The sequence below is a fragment of the Lepus europaeus genome, chromosome 17 (assembly GCF_033115175.1).
Source record: "Lepus europaeus isolate LE1 chromosome 17, mLepTim1.pri, whole genome shotgun sequence".
In the NCBI taxonomy this organism is placed as follows: domain Eukaryota; kingdom Metazoa; phylum Chordata; class Mammalia; order Lagomorpha; family Leporidae; genus Lepus; species Lepus europaeus.
The window spans coordinates 37,320,527-37,338,024 of NC_084843.1; the positions used below are offsets into that span (position 1 = coordinate 37,320,527).

At 37.4% G+C, this 17,498-nt stretch overlaps 1 protein-coding gene across 3 annotated transcripts in view; it reads right to left on the bottom strand.

Annotated features, from left to right (window-relative positions):
* HECTD2 (HECT domain E3 ubiquitin protein ligase 2) overlaps positions 1-17,498 on the bottom strand; it is an 88,997-nt gene that overhangs the window by 31,537 nt on the left and 39,962 nt on the right. For all 3 annotated transcript variants that reach the window (XM_062214100.1, XM_062214101.1, XM_062214102.1), the window contains exons 3-7: positions 9,997-10,135; positions 8,838-8,940; positions 8,331-8,420; positions 1,692-1,756; positions 178-223 (exon numbers count right to left, since the gene is read on the bottom strand). In XM_062214100.1, the coding sequence (XP_062070084.1) occupies positions 178-223; positions 1,692-1,756; positions 8,331-8,420; positions 8,838-8,940; positions 9,997-10,135 (443 nt within the window). The remainder of the gene's footprint in view (positions 1-177; positions 224-1,691; positions 1,757-8,330; positions 8,421-8,837; positions 8,941-9,996; positions 10,136-17,498) is intronic.

Below are 17,498 nucleotides of genomic sequence, written 5' to 3' on the forward strand. Positions count from 1 at the left end.
TCCCCCATATAACGTAGCTTCTGATTTGTTACAGCTTTAGTCCTCTGGTTACAAGTAACTACAGCTGTAAAAAATATCAATAATGTTGGCAAAGCATGAAACTTAATATTTGCTATCATTTTAGACAAGCATGAATTCAGATTTGAGACAACTCCAACTAAATTCATGCTCTCTTACCTGTAAAAGTATGAAGTATGCTCTAAGATCATCTTTTGTTCGTGGACTGAAAAAGAAGCATAGCTCATTATAGGTGAGTGTTTAATCTCATAGTATATAATTTTTTTTTTTTTTTTTTGACAAGCAGAGTGGACAGTGAGAGAGACAGAGAGAAAGGTCTTCCTTTTGCTGCTGGTTCACCCTCCAACGGCTGCCGTGGCCGGTGCACCACGCTGATCCAAAGCCAGGAGCCAGGTGCCTCTCCTGGTCTCCCATGCGGGTGCAGGCCCCAAGCACTTGGGCCATTCTCCACTGCACTTCTGGGCCACAGCAGAGAGCTGCCCTGGAAGAGGAGCAACCGGGACAGAACCGGTGCCCTGACCAGGACTAGAACCTGGGGTGCTGGTGCTGCAGGCGGAGGATTAGCCTATTGAGCCACGGCGCAGGCCATAATCTCATAGTATATAATTGAAAATGACCAACAAATGTTTGTGAGAATTGATTTGAAGTGAGGGAGAGGAATATCTTCCATCCACTGGTTCACTCCCCAAATGGCTACAAGGGCTGGAGCTGGGCCAATCTGAAGCCAGGAGCTAGGAGCTTCTTCCAGGTCTCCCATGTGGGTAGTGGGGGTCCAAGTGCTTGGGCCATCTTTGGCTGCACTCCCAGGTGCATGATCAGGGAGCTGGATCGAAGTGCAGACTTGAACCAGCGTCCATATGGAATGCCGGCACTGCAGACGGCTTTACTCATTGCACCACAACACCAGCTCCATGAGTCCCATTTCTGGTTCGCTCCCCAAATGCCTACAAGAGCTGGGGCTGAGACAGGCTGAATCCAGGAGCCTGGAACTCCATCCAGGTCTTCCTCATAAACTTGGGTCATCATCTGCTGCCTCCCATTGTGTGAATTAGCAGAAAGCTGGAATTGGAAATAGGGCTAGGACTTGAACTCAGGCTCTTTGATATGGAATGCAGGCATCCCAAGCAGCATCTTAACTGCTGTGCAACTGCCCATACCACTGTGTATTTTTAAAAAGACACTTTGGTGCATTATACATAGTCATAATTCAAAACATTATCAAATTACAACACATGATTCCTTAAATAGGGCCTAATATTTAGTTCTGATTGAAAATTTGTAGTAGCTAAACTTAAGTTTCCATATATTAGAAATAAGAAAAAAGATTTGCTCTGGCTACCAAGAAGCCCAAGGCTAAACTTAGTGCTCATATTATCTTATTTAGGTTACTGTCATGAGTACTCATCCTGTTTCTATAAAGCATGTGCACACACACAAATCTTTCTATATAATTTTTAAAGATCTACAGATCACATATGGCTACCTATGAATTCTGGGAAGTCACAAATTTCAAGTTAAACATCTTTGTTGTAAAGGCTTATAATTCTTTTTTGATTTATGTAATTATAACACCACTAAAATCCGAGAGTAAGATATATACTAACGTATACAAGATATATGAGATGTTTAGGTTAACCATATATACTGATTAGCTAAAAATTGGTTATAATTACCCTTTCCATTCTCGCAACAGGCTGTTAATGATTCCCTTTAACACTGTTTTCTGAATGTCTTGAGGCTGCAGGCAAAAGAAAATGACCAATTAGGATTAGCCATTTAGGTGAGTTTTAATGTGTTTATTTTACTTTCAGATCTGTTTAAATGGTTAAAATTGGACTTCAAGACTGAGGACTGACATGACCATACTGATTTCACATTTGAGAAATCTGGTGAGTACAAATGACAAGATTATACTGAGAACTCTCTCTAAAATGTACATAATAACCTTTGATGATCAACAATAGTTTTATGTAACTATAAAAAAATTCATTTTCCTTGACTTGACAATATTAAATCACAACACAAATCCAAGAGTGGCAAGTTTGCCAATATAAAATGATTACATATATTTTGAATATATTCAGTCCTATTATGTTACAATTATCAGTTAACCCCATAATTCTTCATTAAGTGAAACCAAATTAATTTAATTAAAAATATGTTAACAGGAAAAAGACTTTGTCCATTATAGGACAGATTTATGAAAGGCATAAAACAATATTCCTCTGTAGTTTAATAATTCAAACAAATTTTAAGAATTTATTTACTGCCAACTATCTTAAGAATGAATAAAAATAAAATAGGTCTAGATAGTACTTTCTGGTAGCTTTGGGATCCACAAGGAGAGAAGGCCCACACTTCCGGGAATGGAGAGTCCCTACTGGCACTTCCAGGAACGAAAAGTCCTTGTCAAGGTCCCTGCAGGTGCCTAAAGGTCAACCAATGAGTATCAGACCCACCTCACCTTTAACCCCCATGCCCTCCCAACTTCTGACACACGACTTTCCTAGCCTCCTCCCCTCTGTTGGGACAGGAGAATCTCGCCAGGGAGTGAATTCCAATAAAAGCTCGTAAATTAATTGATTCATCTGGCTGGGAAGATTTGTTAAGTGCTGGACACCTCACACTTTCCTTCACAATAGAACAACACTTCATTAACTAGAATTTAAAATAACCAGTAACATATCTGTGTCTTGACAAATGACAAGAAAAAAAATTTATATTATGATTTATTTAAAAACAACAGCCATGATTTCCAAGAAACGTCTATAACCATCCATTCAGCCTAGCTCTTACTGCTTTCTCTCCATCTGCTCACAGTGTCCCTTCACACTCAGAAGGCAGACACTACCCCAGCCCAATCACTTATTTAGTGTTCACCCCTGAGCAACATTAAGGCTGCAGGAGAAAAATCAAGCAACTGTGCTGCCTGGACCCACTTCAGGTTTTTGACCACAAGTCTCAAAACACACCTCCACCACCAGCAGGCCTGTAACACAGCTCTAGTTCATTTACTCCCATACTCTCTAAGGCAATTCTAATTCAAATCTGCTCCTCTGTGGTTCTGGTTTTGCTATTTTGGTGTTTCATGGTACTGACATTTTTAAGAGTTTAGGCCACTTGCAGGCCATTTTTTTTTTTTTTTTTGAGATTTAAAAGTATTTATTAGAATCAGGAATCAAGGACCTCCAGCCACAGCAGCATGGAGGGGGGCAACCAAGAGAGGAAAACCCAAGGGAAAACAATCAGATTGGCATTCTGTTAACCAGGCAGGGACAAAAACCATCAAAAGACCCCATTTACAATTCTCCATCCTGTCTGGCCAGCTAACTGTGGAGGAGATAACATCTGTTAGGGGGAACTGGGCCATGATTGCTCTGGCTGCATCGTGCTAAAAAGGGAAGGGAAGTCAAGGCAGGGTTGCAGCAGGAGGTGGCTTCTCCAGTGGGATGCAGTGCCAGCTTGCAGAAACTGCTTCCATGTGTATGAGGCCATTTGTTTTTCCCAGAATATCCTTTAATTTAAGGTTTTCTGTGATTTTCTTGCGATTAGATTTAGTTTATGCAATTTTGGCAGGAAGATTCATTAATGATGTTTCCTTCTCAGTGTATCACATCAAGATGCACTTGATGTCACTTCAGTGATTCGGTTAACTAGGAAAGACAATCACTAAACCAATTATCACTATTATGGGTGGAAATTGGAAGTTTTTAACTTTGTTATTCTTTCTGCATTTATTAGTTCACATACCATTATTAAAAAGGGCTTTCATTTCTCCTACATTTATCTATCTATATATTTATCTACCTAACAATCATCTGTTTATTTAATTATTGCCAGTATGGACTAAAATATTCTTAATTTACCTAGGGGGTTATATTTCATTATTATTTTTATTTTAAAAGTCAAATTAGATTTGTTCAATTAAGCCTTTCAGCTGACTCCTGTGTGCCTTCATAATTTCCTTTATTAGTAATAGACTTTATTTTTTTAAAGAGTTATGTATTTATTTAAAAGGCAGAGTCAGAGAGAGAGCATCATGGAGAGAGAGAAGGTCTTCCATCCACTGGTTCAGTCCCCAAATAGCTGCAATGGCCAGAGATGGGCCTATCTGAAACCAGGAGCCAGGAGCTTCTCCTGGATGTCCAAGTGGATGCAGGGGCCCAAGGACTTGGGCTATGTTTCACTGCTTTCGCAGATGCACTAGCAGGGAGCTGGACTGGAAGTGGAGTAGCCGGGAATTGAACCAGAAATCCAAATATGATGCCAGCGTCACAGGTGGTGTCTTTACCCGCTTTACGACAGCACCAGCACCTGGACTATTTTTTTTTTAAAGATTTATTTATTTATTTGAAAGGCAGAGTTACAGAGAGGCAGAGGCAGAGAGAGAGACAGAGAGAGAGGTATTTCATCCATTGGTTCACTCCCCAGATGGGCACAACGGCTGGAGCTGAGCTGATCTGAAGCCAGGAGCCAGGAGCCTCTTCTGGATGTCTTCTGCTCTCTACTGCTTTCCCAGGCCATAGCAGAGAGCTGGATAAGAAGTAGAGCAGCTGGGACTCGAACCGGCACTCACGTGGGATGCCAGCTCTGCATCCCACTATACCACAGTGCCGCTCCCCCCCCCAGGCTATTTTTTAAAGCACTTTGGGCTTATAGAAAAATTGTACAGAAAGTATAGTTCCCATATATATATACTCTCCCCACCCAGTTTCCCTTACATTAACAGCTTGTATTAGTGTTGTCCATTTTCTACAATCAGTGAAACAGTATTTGATAAATTAGCTAAAGTCTATAGTTTGTATTAGTGTTTATTCTTTGTATTGTACAGTTCAGTGGGTTCTGACACAGGTATAATCTTACATAACCGCCAGTATGCTTTCATATGGAATAGTTTCATCACCCTAAAAACCACCTGTGCTTCACCTAGTCTCCATTTTGCCTTCTGAGTCCCTAATCTTTTTACTGCCTTTGTAATTTTGCCTTTCCAGAATATTGTATAACTGGAATCACATAGTAAGTAAGCTTTTCAGACTGACTTCTTTTACTTAGCGATACACATTTAAGATTTCCCCATGTCTTTTTATGAATTGATAGTTCATTTCTTTTTATTGTTCAATAATATTCCAGGGTATGGATGTACCAGTTTGTTTATCCATTCATCTACTGTGGGATATCTTAGTTGCTTTCAATTTTGGCAATTATGAATAAAGCTGCTATAAATATTTGCATATTTTGGGGAAGATAAAAAGTTTATAACTCATTTGGCTAAATATCTAGTAGCATGACGTTGGGTCATATGCTAAACCTATGTTTGGTCTTGCAAAAAAGTGAAAATACAATATATCAAAATGTCTGGGATGCATTCAAAGCAGCACTTTGCAGGTTGGGGAAACTGTGCTGCCAAGGGCCATTTGGGTACTGACAACATCGCTCGTGGGCTGCACAAAGTTATCAACTTAAAAATTAGCCTGCTATAAATTTACTGAGTTTTGAGTCCCACCAGTGGATTGCAGCACCAACCAAAGGATTTCACAGGTCTTATACAAACCCAGGGCCAGACATTGCTCATCCTTGACTTAAAGGCAAATGTATGAGGGGGCTTCAAAAGATTTTTAGGAAAATGGAATTAAAAAATGATTTTGCTCCAAAATGTTTTGAAATCCATGCCATTTTTTCAAAATACACATTTTTGATGAAGTTTTTGAAGACCCTGAATGAATATATTAGGAAAAAAGACTTCAAATCATTTAAGCTTCCACCTTAAAAAATTAAAAGAACAAATTAAATCCAACAGAAGGAAGGAAAGAAATAAGAAAAAGAAGAAATCAATGAAATTGAAAACAGGGAACTGATAGAGAAAATTAAAAAAAAACCCAAATGTTATTTTTCTGAAGAGATCAACAACACTGACAAACCTATAGCCTGACTCATCAAGAAAGGAGGAAAGAAGACAAAACACCAGAAATGAAAGAAGGAATGTCACTACTGACCCCATGGACTTAAAAGGAAAGTACTGTACAATTATGATCAATTCTATGGCCACACATTTGATATCCTGTATGTGTCCTTGAAGACACAATATACAAATTCATATGATAGATCATCTAAGTAGACCTACGTCTACTACATAAATGGAAGTGATAATCTTCTAAAACAGAATGTACCAGGCCCAGATAGCTTTATTGGTGAGTTCTACCAGATATTTAAGGTGAAAATGATACCAATTTCTTAAAATTCCTTCCAGGGGAGGGCACCGTGGCTCACTTGATTAATCCTCTGCCTGCGGCACCGGCATCCCATATGGGCGCCAGGTTCTAGTCCTGGTTGCTCCTTTTCCAGTCCAGCTTTCTGCTGTGGCCCGGGAAGGCAGTAGAGGATGGTCCAAGTGCTTGGGCACCTGCACCCTCGTGGGAGACCAGGAAGAAGCACCTTGCTCCTGGCTTTGGATCGGTCCGGTTGTGGCGGCCTTTTGGGTGGTGAACCAACGGAGGGAAGACCTTTATCTCTGTCTCTCTCTCTCTCACTGTCTAACTCTATCTGTCAAATAAAAATAAAACAAAAATTCCTTCCATAAAAAAGCAGAGAGAATACTTCCTAATTCATTCTGTTAGGTCTGCATTACTCTACTAATCAAACTACAGAAAGAAATTACAAGAAAGGAAAATTATGAACTAACATTTCTCATGAACATAGATGTAAAAACTCTAAAAAATACTAGCAATTGAACAAAAATTATTTTAAAATTGACCCATCATGACCAAGTGCTAAAATTTGTCAAATAGTTCTTTTGCATCTGTTAATAGGATCATTTTTCTTCTTTATTCTACTGATGTGATGAATTACATTAACTGATTTTCAAATGTTGAACCAGCATTGCATGCCATTAATTCCATTTCTCCAAAAATCTTTTAAAGTATGTAAAAGTTATGTCACCGAGTATTTTTTAAACATGGTTATAGTATTAAAAATATAGTTTGGTTTAATTACTTTCAGTTTGTATTCCGTGTTGAAAAGTAATTTCCTCATGTCTGTAGACCTAATTTTTTAGTACTAATAAAACAGAATCATGCCAAGCCAAAAGAAGTCATAGAAGTGGAGCCAGACGTAGGACTGCTGGATCACAGTATATACACATATGCATTTGTTGAGTGTCAGTAGATAATGCCAGGTAGTTTCCTAAAATGGTTGTATCAATTTATACTCACATCAGCAAGGTAAATAACTTTGCTTTTTCTATAACATTGCTATTTCTCGGTAAGGTTTTTGAAAAAAATTTATTAATTTTGATGGATGATACTGTTATTTTCATTTCTTTGACAACCAGTGATATTTAATAGTAAAGTATTCAGAACGAGAATAAGACAAAGAGATCTACTACTACTTCTTTTATTCAAATTATATAAGAGGCCCTTCCTAGTGCAGTAAGACAAATATATTCATCCATTCATAAAAGATATAAGGAAGAGAAAGAGATAAAACTCATTTTCCATAAGACATGATTGTGTACACAGAAAATCCAAGTAAATTTATTGACATACTATGTAACACTTCTATGAAGAAAACTACAAAACAATATTGAGAAAAAATCAGAGATGACCTAGCCATCTGGAAGTTTTATCACATTCACAGATTGAAAGGATGTCAATTCTCCACAAGTTGATGTATAACAGAAAGGTTCTCAAAGTGTGGTCCTTGAATCAGGAGCATCAAGCTACGAGGAGTCTTCAAAAAGCTCATGGAAAATTCACATTACAAAAAATTATGCATGGATTTAAAATCTTTCGGCACCAAAACAAACATCTTCTAATTCCATCTTCCTATCAATGTTTGCAGTACTCTTGTATCCTGGAAATTTGTTACAATTTAAAATTCTTGGGTTTTGCTTAAGACAAATGGAATCTGAAACCCGGTATTTTAACAAGCCCTTCTTGTGATTCTGACACATATTGAAGTTTAACAAGCAGTTTTATAGATTTAATACAATCAAAGAACTAACCTCCTTGTGCTGAGTAGACAAAGCATTATTTTAGTAAGCCTTTATAAACAAGGATTGTATGGATGTAAATGTATTTTCTGCTTAATTCTCAGTTAATCAGAAAAACAAAAGAATAAGATGATATAACTTTCTGAGAGTCTGAACAACATTTACTATAAAATAATACCAGAGTTTCTAATGTAATTATGCTATAAATGCTCTTGTATCCTAGGGACCTTACAAGATGACTTTCACAATTTTTGTGTGGCTGTATTTGAAATGCAGAAGACACATGGAACTATATTATTTGTATATGTCCATAAACAATACTTACAGTGTTAAGTAAGGCATCATACACTGCATTCACAAATTTAGCATTAATCCCAGAGTCTTCAATACTATTAAATGGGGCAGTGGCATCTTTCTGCAAATTCAATTAAAAAATTAGGTGTATATAACATTTTAAGGACTATTTTAAATAATATTTGATTCATAATATTCCATTATAATTTCTACTATTTTTAGTCTGATGACATAAAAAAGAATTGTTAGGGCAAAATTTCTGAAAATTAAAATGAATGTGGAAGGATTATTTTAATAGCTTTCTTTTTTAAAACTGAAAGAAGGGAGTCAAATATTCACATTAGAACAAATAAAAACATTTAAGATGTCACTTAAGTAGTATTGTGATATATATAATTTCAGAAATACATATCAACTTCTCACATGTTTGTTTAAATAGTTGCTTAATATTTGGTAGCAAATGAGGTAAGTTTCTCATATCTTTTTTTGAAATTTTAAAACTAAAAGTTAATGAAAAATGTGTTTTATGTATTATTACCTTAAATGCAGCATTTAATTCTGGGAAAGAATCAAATGTTGTTAGATAAAAATCATGTACTGCTTTCCAGTCACCTGATGACTTAACTTTTTCTATATCTTCCCTATAATGAAAACATATATTAACCATATATAGAGAGAAATACTTAGATAAAATAGCATCATTTTTTTTTGCAAATAAATGCCACCAACATACAGTTTGAAATACTGAAAATAAATACAGAAATATGTTCCAGCTAACATAAATATAGTTTATGAATTTATAGTTCTTAACTGGATTAAGCTATCCATCTGGCTTCAACTTTCCCATTCACCTGTTTTTAAAACATGTTTATTCTTAACATGGCCCTTCCAGTAATCACTTGTTCTTTCCCTCCCTGTAACAGTTAAAATTCTGGAGATTTTGTATATATTCTCTGTCTCTGCTGTCTCAATCTCACTTAGTTCTTCAAATTGCCTTTTTGTTACCTGAGTGCTGACATAACTTTTATAGTATGTGTCACAGAGTACATAACTTTGGACTTAAAACTGTTCTGTTGATCAGTGGTTTTTTTTTTTAAAGATTGATTTATTTGAAAGGCAGAATTAGAGAGAGAGAGAGAGAGAGAATATCTCACTCGCCAGTTGGCTGCAACAGCTAGGTCTGTGGACTGGCTGTAGCTAGGAGCCAGGAACTCCATCCTGGTCTCTCACATGGCTGGCAGGGGCCCAAGGACTTGAGCCATCTGCTGCTGCTTTCCCAGGTGCATTACCAAGGAGCTGGATCAAAACTGGAGCAGCCAGGACTCAAACCAGCACTTAGATGGGATGCCAGTGTTGCAGGCAGCAGCTTACCCTGCTGCACAATGCCAGCCTGAACTCTCAGGCTTTTAAAATGGCAACACTATATTATTTTATTCTCACCTTAATCATTTTTGCCTATTTTGATTCATATTTTCTTACTCAGTGTTTCTTTTGCTGCAACACATCTAACCCTAATTTATTTTAATATTTTTTTACCTTCACCTGAAGACATTCAGATTGTTGTGTCTTTACCCTTGACTAGTAACTTTTAATGATCTACAGGTTTGATTCCTCACATGAAGACATTAGATTATGTGAAGTCATGGCATGCAGATAAATGACAACAGTTTTACATATCATAGTGAGCTAAAACTTACTGGAAGTCTTTCATAGTTTTGGATTGGATAGGAAGGGTGGGTTCTGGAAGGGCTGGGGCCTTCATTTCAGATGGTAATGCATCTAGAGATAGACGCTGTTTTTGTCTAACATCAAGGCAAATTGGTGGTAGGTCTCTCACTGTGAAATATAAAAAAGCAATGTAATTAATCAGAAAGCTTTTATAAATTATACAATGCCAGGCTAATTCAACACAAACAGAAAACAAATTATTGTGTACTGCAATCACTTTGGGATCATATAACAGAGAAACCTACCATAGTGAAGAACACTTACCAGAGGGTTTAGTCCTCTATTTCCCCACTTCACTCGCAGATTTTAGGTTGTGTCTTACGTTAATGTCCAGATCTAATACATAGCATCTCCCCTTTCTCCCTTCTCCTCCGAAGCTGACTAGAGTTTCTTTCTCTTCCTTCCTTCCCAAAAGTTGTATTTCAGGGAATATTTCAGTGAGAATTAATGTTTTAAATGCTAACTAGCTTTTAAAATATATGCAAATAATTTGTCTTTGCAATTCTTTATTGGAGTTTTAGCAATTTCTTATCAATTTGGATGAAGTTTTTCTATTTTATTTTTAGAGGCAAACACTTTGCCAGTTGTTACTTTCCTTTTTGCTGTATTTCATAATTTTTTTATTATAAAATAAAACAAATACAGAAAACCCTCACAAAACAATTCTATCACTTAATGACTATGGGGTGAATATATAATCTGTGAAACTACCAACCAGTCAAGGAATAGAGTTCCCGCTTTCCCTTTGTTCCAATTACCCATAATTTGAATAGTCTGTAATTCAGTTAGTTAACTTCTCTCAAGTTCTTTTTAATCTCTTTCTTTGGGGCCGGCGCTGTGGCACAGCGGGTTAATGCCCGCCCTGGCCTGAAGCTCCGGCATCCCATATGGGTGCCGGTTCTAGTCCTGGCTGCTCCTCTTCCGATCCAGCTCTCTGCTACGGCCTGGGAAAGCAGTACAAGATGGCCCAAGTCCTTGGGCTCCTGCACCCGCATGGGAGACCTGGAGGAAGCTCCTGGCTCCTAGCTTCAGATCGGCGCAGCTCCAGCCGTTGTGGCCAATTGGGGAGTAAGCCACCGGATGGAAGACTTTTCTCTCTCTCTGCCTCTCTTCTCTCTATGTGTAATTCTGACTTTCAAATAAATAAATAAATCTTTCAAAGAAATCTCTCCATCTTTTCTTAAATTTTAAAGATTTCCTTCTTTTATCTTCTAGTTCTCTTGAGGCATTTTCTGTTATGTATATTTCCTTTTTGTTCCTTCTATTTCTGTTTTTTTTGTATTTTTTATCTTTTCTCTATTTCTAGTCATTAAATATTATTCTCTCACTTCATTTCTGAGTTTTTATAAATATGATTTAGATTGTTTCATTCAAGTGTTACATCATTTTCTTAATGGGTTTTATTTTATTTAAATTCATTTTGGCATATAATTATTTTATTTTCTTAGTTATGCTTTTCTTGTTATGATGGCATTATCATTTTATAAAAATTTATTTTAATTTTTATGTGGTTTTTAACAGATTCAATACAGTTTGTACATACAATTCTAAGAATACAGTGCTGTTTCCTTCCTGCATTACTCCCTCCTTCCCTCCCACCCTTCTTCCCTCACACCCTCACACCCTCCCCCTTTCTTTTTTTAGTTTTTGAAATACATTTTAAATTTTACATTACATTAAAAAGGTTTAATAGTCACCAAATAAGTTTAACAAGTAAAAAGCAAAAAGACCCTAGTTTAATGGGAATAAAGACAATGGCTGTAAACAATAATGGAATGGAAAAATGATTATTTCACCCATATACAGTAAATTTTAAAGTAATCACAGATCATTAAAACTATAACAGTATAATGTTCTTAACCACTGGTTTGACAAAGGTAAAAAACAAATTTCACAAAGCTATATTTGCAGCAATACTGAAACACACACAGGCATTTCTTTCCCTTCCTCCCTTAGCTCCCACATGTGAAAAAGAACATGCAATGCTTGTGTTCCTGTGTCTGGCTTATTTCACTCAACATAATGTCCTCCAGTTGCACCCATTTTGCTGCAAATGGTAGAATTTCACTATTTCAGCTGAATAACATTCCATTGTGTATATCTACCACTTTTCATCATTCATTCATCTGATGATGGATGCTTTGGTTAATTTCATATTTTGGCTATCATGAATAGTGCTGCTATGAACATGGTGGTACAGGTATCTCTTTGATACAGTGTGTTCATGTCTTTTGGGTTTATACCCCTTAGTGTGATTGCCGGATCATATGGCAAATCTAGTTCTAGTTTTTGAAAGAAATCTCCACACTGTTTTTCTTAGTGGCTGCACTTACTTACATTCCCACCAACAGTGTGTAAGTTCCCCTTTCCCCACATCCTTGCCAGTATTTGTTACTCTCTGTGTTTTGTATTTTAGCCATTCTGACAGGGTTGAGGAGCTGTCTCACTGCGGTTTTGATTTGCATTTCCCTGATGCCTGGTGATGGGTGAGCATGTTATTCACATTTTTGTTTGCCATTTGTACTTCTTTTGAGAATTATTGACATCCTTTGCTCATTTCTCAACTGAACTGGTTGTTATTTTGTTGCTGAGTTTTTAAAGTTGCTGATACATTCAAATCTTTTGTCAGATAGGTGGCTTGCAAATATTTTTTCCCATTCTGCTGGATGTCTCTTCAATCTATTGATCATTTCGTTTGCTGTGCAGAAGCCTCTGGGTTTGATATAGTCCCATTTGTTTAGTTTTGCTTTAGTTGCCTGTGTCTTTGGAGTCTTGTCCAAGAAGTTATTCCCCATGCTAATGTCTTAGAGTGTTTCCCCTAAATTTTCTTTTCTTTTTTTTTTAAAGATTTATTTATTTGAAAGAAAGAGTTATAGAGAGAGGTAGAGACAGAGAGAGAGGTGTTCCATAGGCTGGTTCCCTCCCCAGATGGCTGCGTCGGCTGGATACTGAGCCGATCTGAAGCCTCCTCCAGGTCTCCCATGTGGGTGCAAGAGCCCAAGGACTTGGGCCATCCTCTACTGCTTTCCCAGGCCATAGCAGAGAGCTGGATAAGGAGAGGAGCAGCCGGGACTAGAATTGGCGCCCATATGTGATGCTGGCGCTTCAGGCCAGGGCTTTAACCTGCTGCGCCACAGCACTGGCCCCTCCCCTACATTTTCTTCCGGCAACTTCATAGTGTCAGGTCTTAAATTTAGGTCTTTCATCCAACTTGAGTTGATTTTTGTATCTAGTCAGAGGTGTGAATCTAATTTCATTCATTCATATATATATATATATATATATACATATATCGGGTTTTATATATATATATATATATGAATTAATTTCTGGGCTCTCTATTCTGTTCCAGATATCTTTATGTATCAGTTTTTATGCCATTACCACCCTGTTTTAATTACTATAACTTTGTAGTATGCTTTGAAGTCAGGTATTGCCATGCCTTCAGCTTGATGTTTTTCCTTTTTCAAAAAAATTTATTTATTTGAAGGGCACAATTATAGAGAGGTAGGCGGGTGGGGCGTCCTTTCATACAATGAGTCACTTCCCAAATGGCCTCAAAGGCCAGAACTGGGCCGATCCAAAGCCAGGAGCCAGGAGCCAGGAGCTTCTTCTGGGCCTCCTACATGGGTTCACGGGACCAAGGACTTCGGCCATCTTCTACTGCTTTCCCAGGCTCTAACAGAGAGCTGGATTGGGAATGAAGCAGCCAGTATTTGAATCAGCACCCTAATGGGATGCAAGTGGTGGCTTTACCCACTATGCCACAGCACTGGCCCCCAGCTTGATTTTCTTACTCAGGATTCTCTGGCTAATCTGAGTCTTCTGTGATTCCATATGAATTTTAGGATTTTTTTTCCAATTCTATAAAAAATGTCATTGGTATTTTGATGCAAATTGCACTAAACCTGTAGGCTGCTTTAGTTAGTATAGACATTTTAATGATATTAAATTCTTCAAATCCATGAGCTTATTTCGGAACCTGCAACTTTACTGAATTGGTTTATCAATTTTAACAGCTTTTTGGTAGGGTTAAGGTTTTCCAATGTACAACATCATGTCATCTGCAAACATGGACAACTTTTGACTTCCTGTTTTCCAATTTTGATGCCCTTTACTTCTTTCTCCTCCCTAATTGCTCTAAAATTTCCAGTACTATGTTGAATAAAAGTGGTGAAAGAGGATACCCTTGTCTTGTTCCGTATCTGAGGGGAAATGCTTTCCCCATTTAGTATGATATTGGTGGTTGGCTAGACATGTATAGTTTCAGTAATTTTGAGGTGTGTACCTTCTATTCCTAATTAGTAGAGGATTTTTATTGTGAAGGGGTGTTGCATCTTATCAAATGCTTTCTCCACATCTATTAAGATGACTGTATCATTTTTGTTCTTCATTCTATTAATGTGACTTATGACATTTATTGATTTGTGAATGTTGAACCATCCTTGCACTTCTGGGATAAATCCCACTTGTTCATGATGCATGGTTGTTTTTTTTTTTTCTTTTTTCTTTTTCTTTTGCCAGATAGAGTTAGACAGTGAGAGAGACAGAGAGAAAGGTCTTCCTTCCATTGGTTCACCCCCCCAAAATGGCTACCATGGCCAGAGCTATGCCGATACAAAGCCAGGAGCCAGGTGCTTCCTCCTGGTCTCCCATGCGGGTGCAGGGGCCATCCTCCACTGCCTTACTGGGCCACAGCAGAGCTGGACTGGAGGAGGAGCAACTGGGACTAGAACTGGCACCCATATGGGCTGCTGGCACTGCAGGTGGAGGATTAACCAAGTGAGCCATGGCACTGGCCCCGCATGGTCTTTTTGATGTAGCTTTGGATTTGATTTACAAGTATTTTGTTGAGAATCTATGCATCTATGTTCATTAAAGATATGTCTGTAGTTTTCTTTTTGTGATGTGTCTTCGTTTGGTTTTGGTATCAAAGTGATGCTTGCATCATAAAAAGTGTTTGGCAGAGTTCCATCCTGTTCAATATTCTAGAATAGTTTCAAAAAGTATTGGAATTTTACTTCCTCTTTGAATGGTATGTAGAATTCAGTAATGAAGCCATTAGGTCCTGGACTTTTCCTTGATGGAAGACTTCTGATTACTACTTCAATCTCATTGCTTGTTATAGGTCTGTTTAGGTAGTGTAATATCTTCTTGATTTAAACTAGGTAGGTTATATATATCCAGAAATTCATCCATTTCTTTGAATTTTTCCAGTTTACTAGCATAGAGTTCTTCATAGTAGTTTTTTATGATCCTTTTTATTTCACTGGTGTCTGTTGTAATGTCTCTTTTTTCATCTCTAATCCCTACTAAAACCTAAACCCTAAAAACCTATTATTTTTTTCCTTTGCTAGTCTAGCTAAAGTTTTATCTATTTTATGTTTATCTTATTAAAAAAAATTTTTTTTGTTTTGTTGATCTTTATTTTAAATTTCATTGCCTCCATCTGATTGGGGGTTTGATTCTTATTTTTCTAAGCCTTTGAGACGCACTTTTAGTATTTAATTAGAGACTTTTATTTTAATGTAAGCACTTAATGCTTTAAACTTCCCTCTTAATATTGCTCTCACTATATCCCATAGGTTTTTATGTTATTTTTCTTTTCATTTATTTCAGGAAAGTTTTTGATTTCCTTTTTAATTTCTTCAGTGACCCACTGATCATTCAGTAGCATGCTGTTTAATTTCCAAGTATTTTTGAGTGTTTTATTTTTCTTGTTTATTTCTAATTTTATTCCTTTATGGTCTAAGAAGATACATGGTGTGATATCAGTCTTTTCAGATTTTCTGAGATTTGATTTGTGGCCTAATACATAGTCTATCCTAGAAAACATTCCGTGTGCTGATGAGAAGAATGTGTATTCTGTAGCTGTTGGGTGAAATGTCCTGTAAATGTCTGCTAAGTACATTTATTAGATAGTATGTTTCAACTCTAATGTATCCTCATTGGTTTTCTGTCTGGATGTTCTGTCCATTGATGAGAGTGGGATGTTGAAGTCACTCATTATTCCCACAATTATTGTATTGGAGTCTTATCTTTCCCTTTAGGTCTAATAGTATTTGCTGTATATATGTGGGTGGTCTTGTGTTGGGTGCATATATATTTGTTAAGTCATCTTGATGAACTCTTTTATCAAAATATAATGTCCTTCTTTATCCCTTTTTATAGTTTTTGATTTAAAGTTTTCTTTATCTGATATCAGGACGGCCACTCCTGCTTGTTTTTGGTTTCCATTTGCCTGGTTTATCTTTTTCCAGCCCTTCACTTTCAGTCTGTGCATAAAGTGGGGTCTTGGGTTTTTTTTTTAAATACATTTAGCCAACCTGTGCCTGTGGTGTCCTATGTTTTCATGATGTTTACTTCTAACACAGGATGCCCTTCAGAATTTTTTGTTAGGCTGGTCTGGCGGCAGTGGTAAGTCTCTCAGTTTTTGCTTACCTGAAAAATACCTTATTTATCCCTCACACTTTTAAAAGATAGCTTTGTTGGATATAATATTCTTGGTTGGAGGTATTTTTCTTTTTTTAAGACCTTGAATATCATCCCATTCTCTTCTGGCCTGTAGGGTTTCTGCTGAGAAGTCTGATGTTAATCTAATTGGTTTTCCTTTATATGTAAGTTGATGCTTTTCTCTTATTGCTTTTAGGATTCTCTCCTTGACCTTAACTTTTTTTTTTTTTTTTTTTTGACAGGCAGAGTGGACAGTGAGAGAGAGAGACAGAGAGAAAGGTCTTCCTTTTGCCGTTGGTTCACCCTCCAATGGCTGCCGCGGTAGCGCACTGCGGCCGGCGCACCGCGCTGTTCCGATGGCAGGAGCCAGGTGCTTCTCCTGGTCTCCCATGGGGTGCAGGACCCAAGCACTTGGGCCATCCTCCACTGCACTCCCTAGCCACAGCAGAGAGCTGGCCTGGAAGAGGGGCAACCGGGACAGGATCGGTGCCCCAACCGGGACTAGAACCCGGTGTGCCGGCGCCGCAAGGCGGAGGATTAGCCTGTTGAGCCACGGCGCCGGCCGACCTTAACTTTTGGTAATCTGACTACAACATGCCTTTGACAAGATCTTTTTTGGTTGAGTCTGCTTGTGAATAAGATTATTGTATTTGGATGTCCATGTAGCTTTTAAGAACCTGGAAATTTTCAACTATTATTTCATTTAGTAGATTCTCAATGCCTTTTTCCACTTCTTCTCCTCAGCATTACCTATAATATGAATATTTGGTAATTTAATGGCATCCCATACTTCATGCAGACTTTCTTCATTCTTCTCTATTTTTCATCTGATTGGCTAATTTTCAAATTCTTGTCCTTGAGGTCAGAAATTCTTTCCTCCCCTTGGTCTATTCTGCTGTTAAAGTTCTGAGTCATATTTTTTATTTCACTGATTGAAGATTTCATCTCCCAAATTTCTATTTGATTCTTCTTAATGAGTTCCATCTCCTTAGTAATATTTTCATTCATGTCATTCATC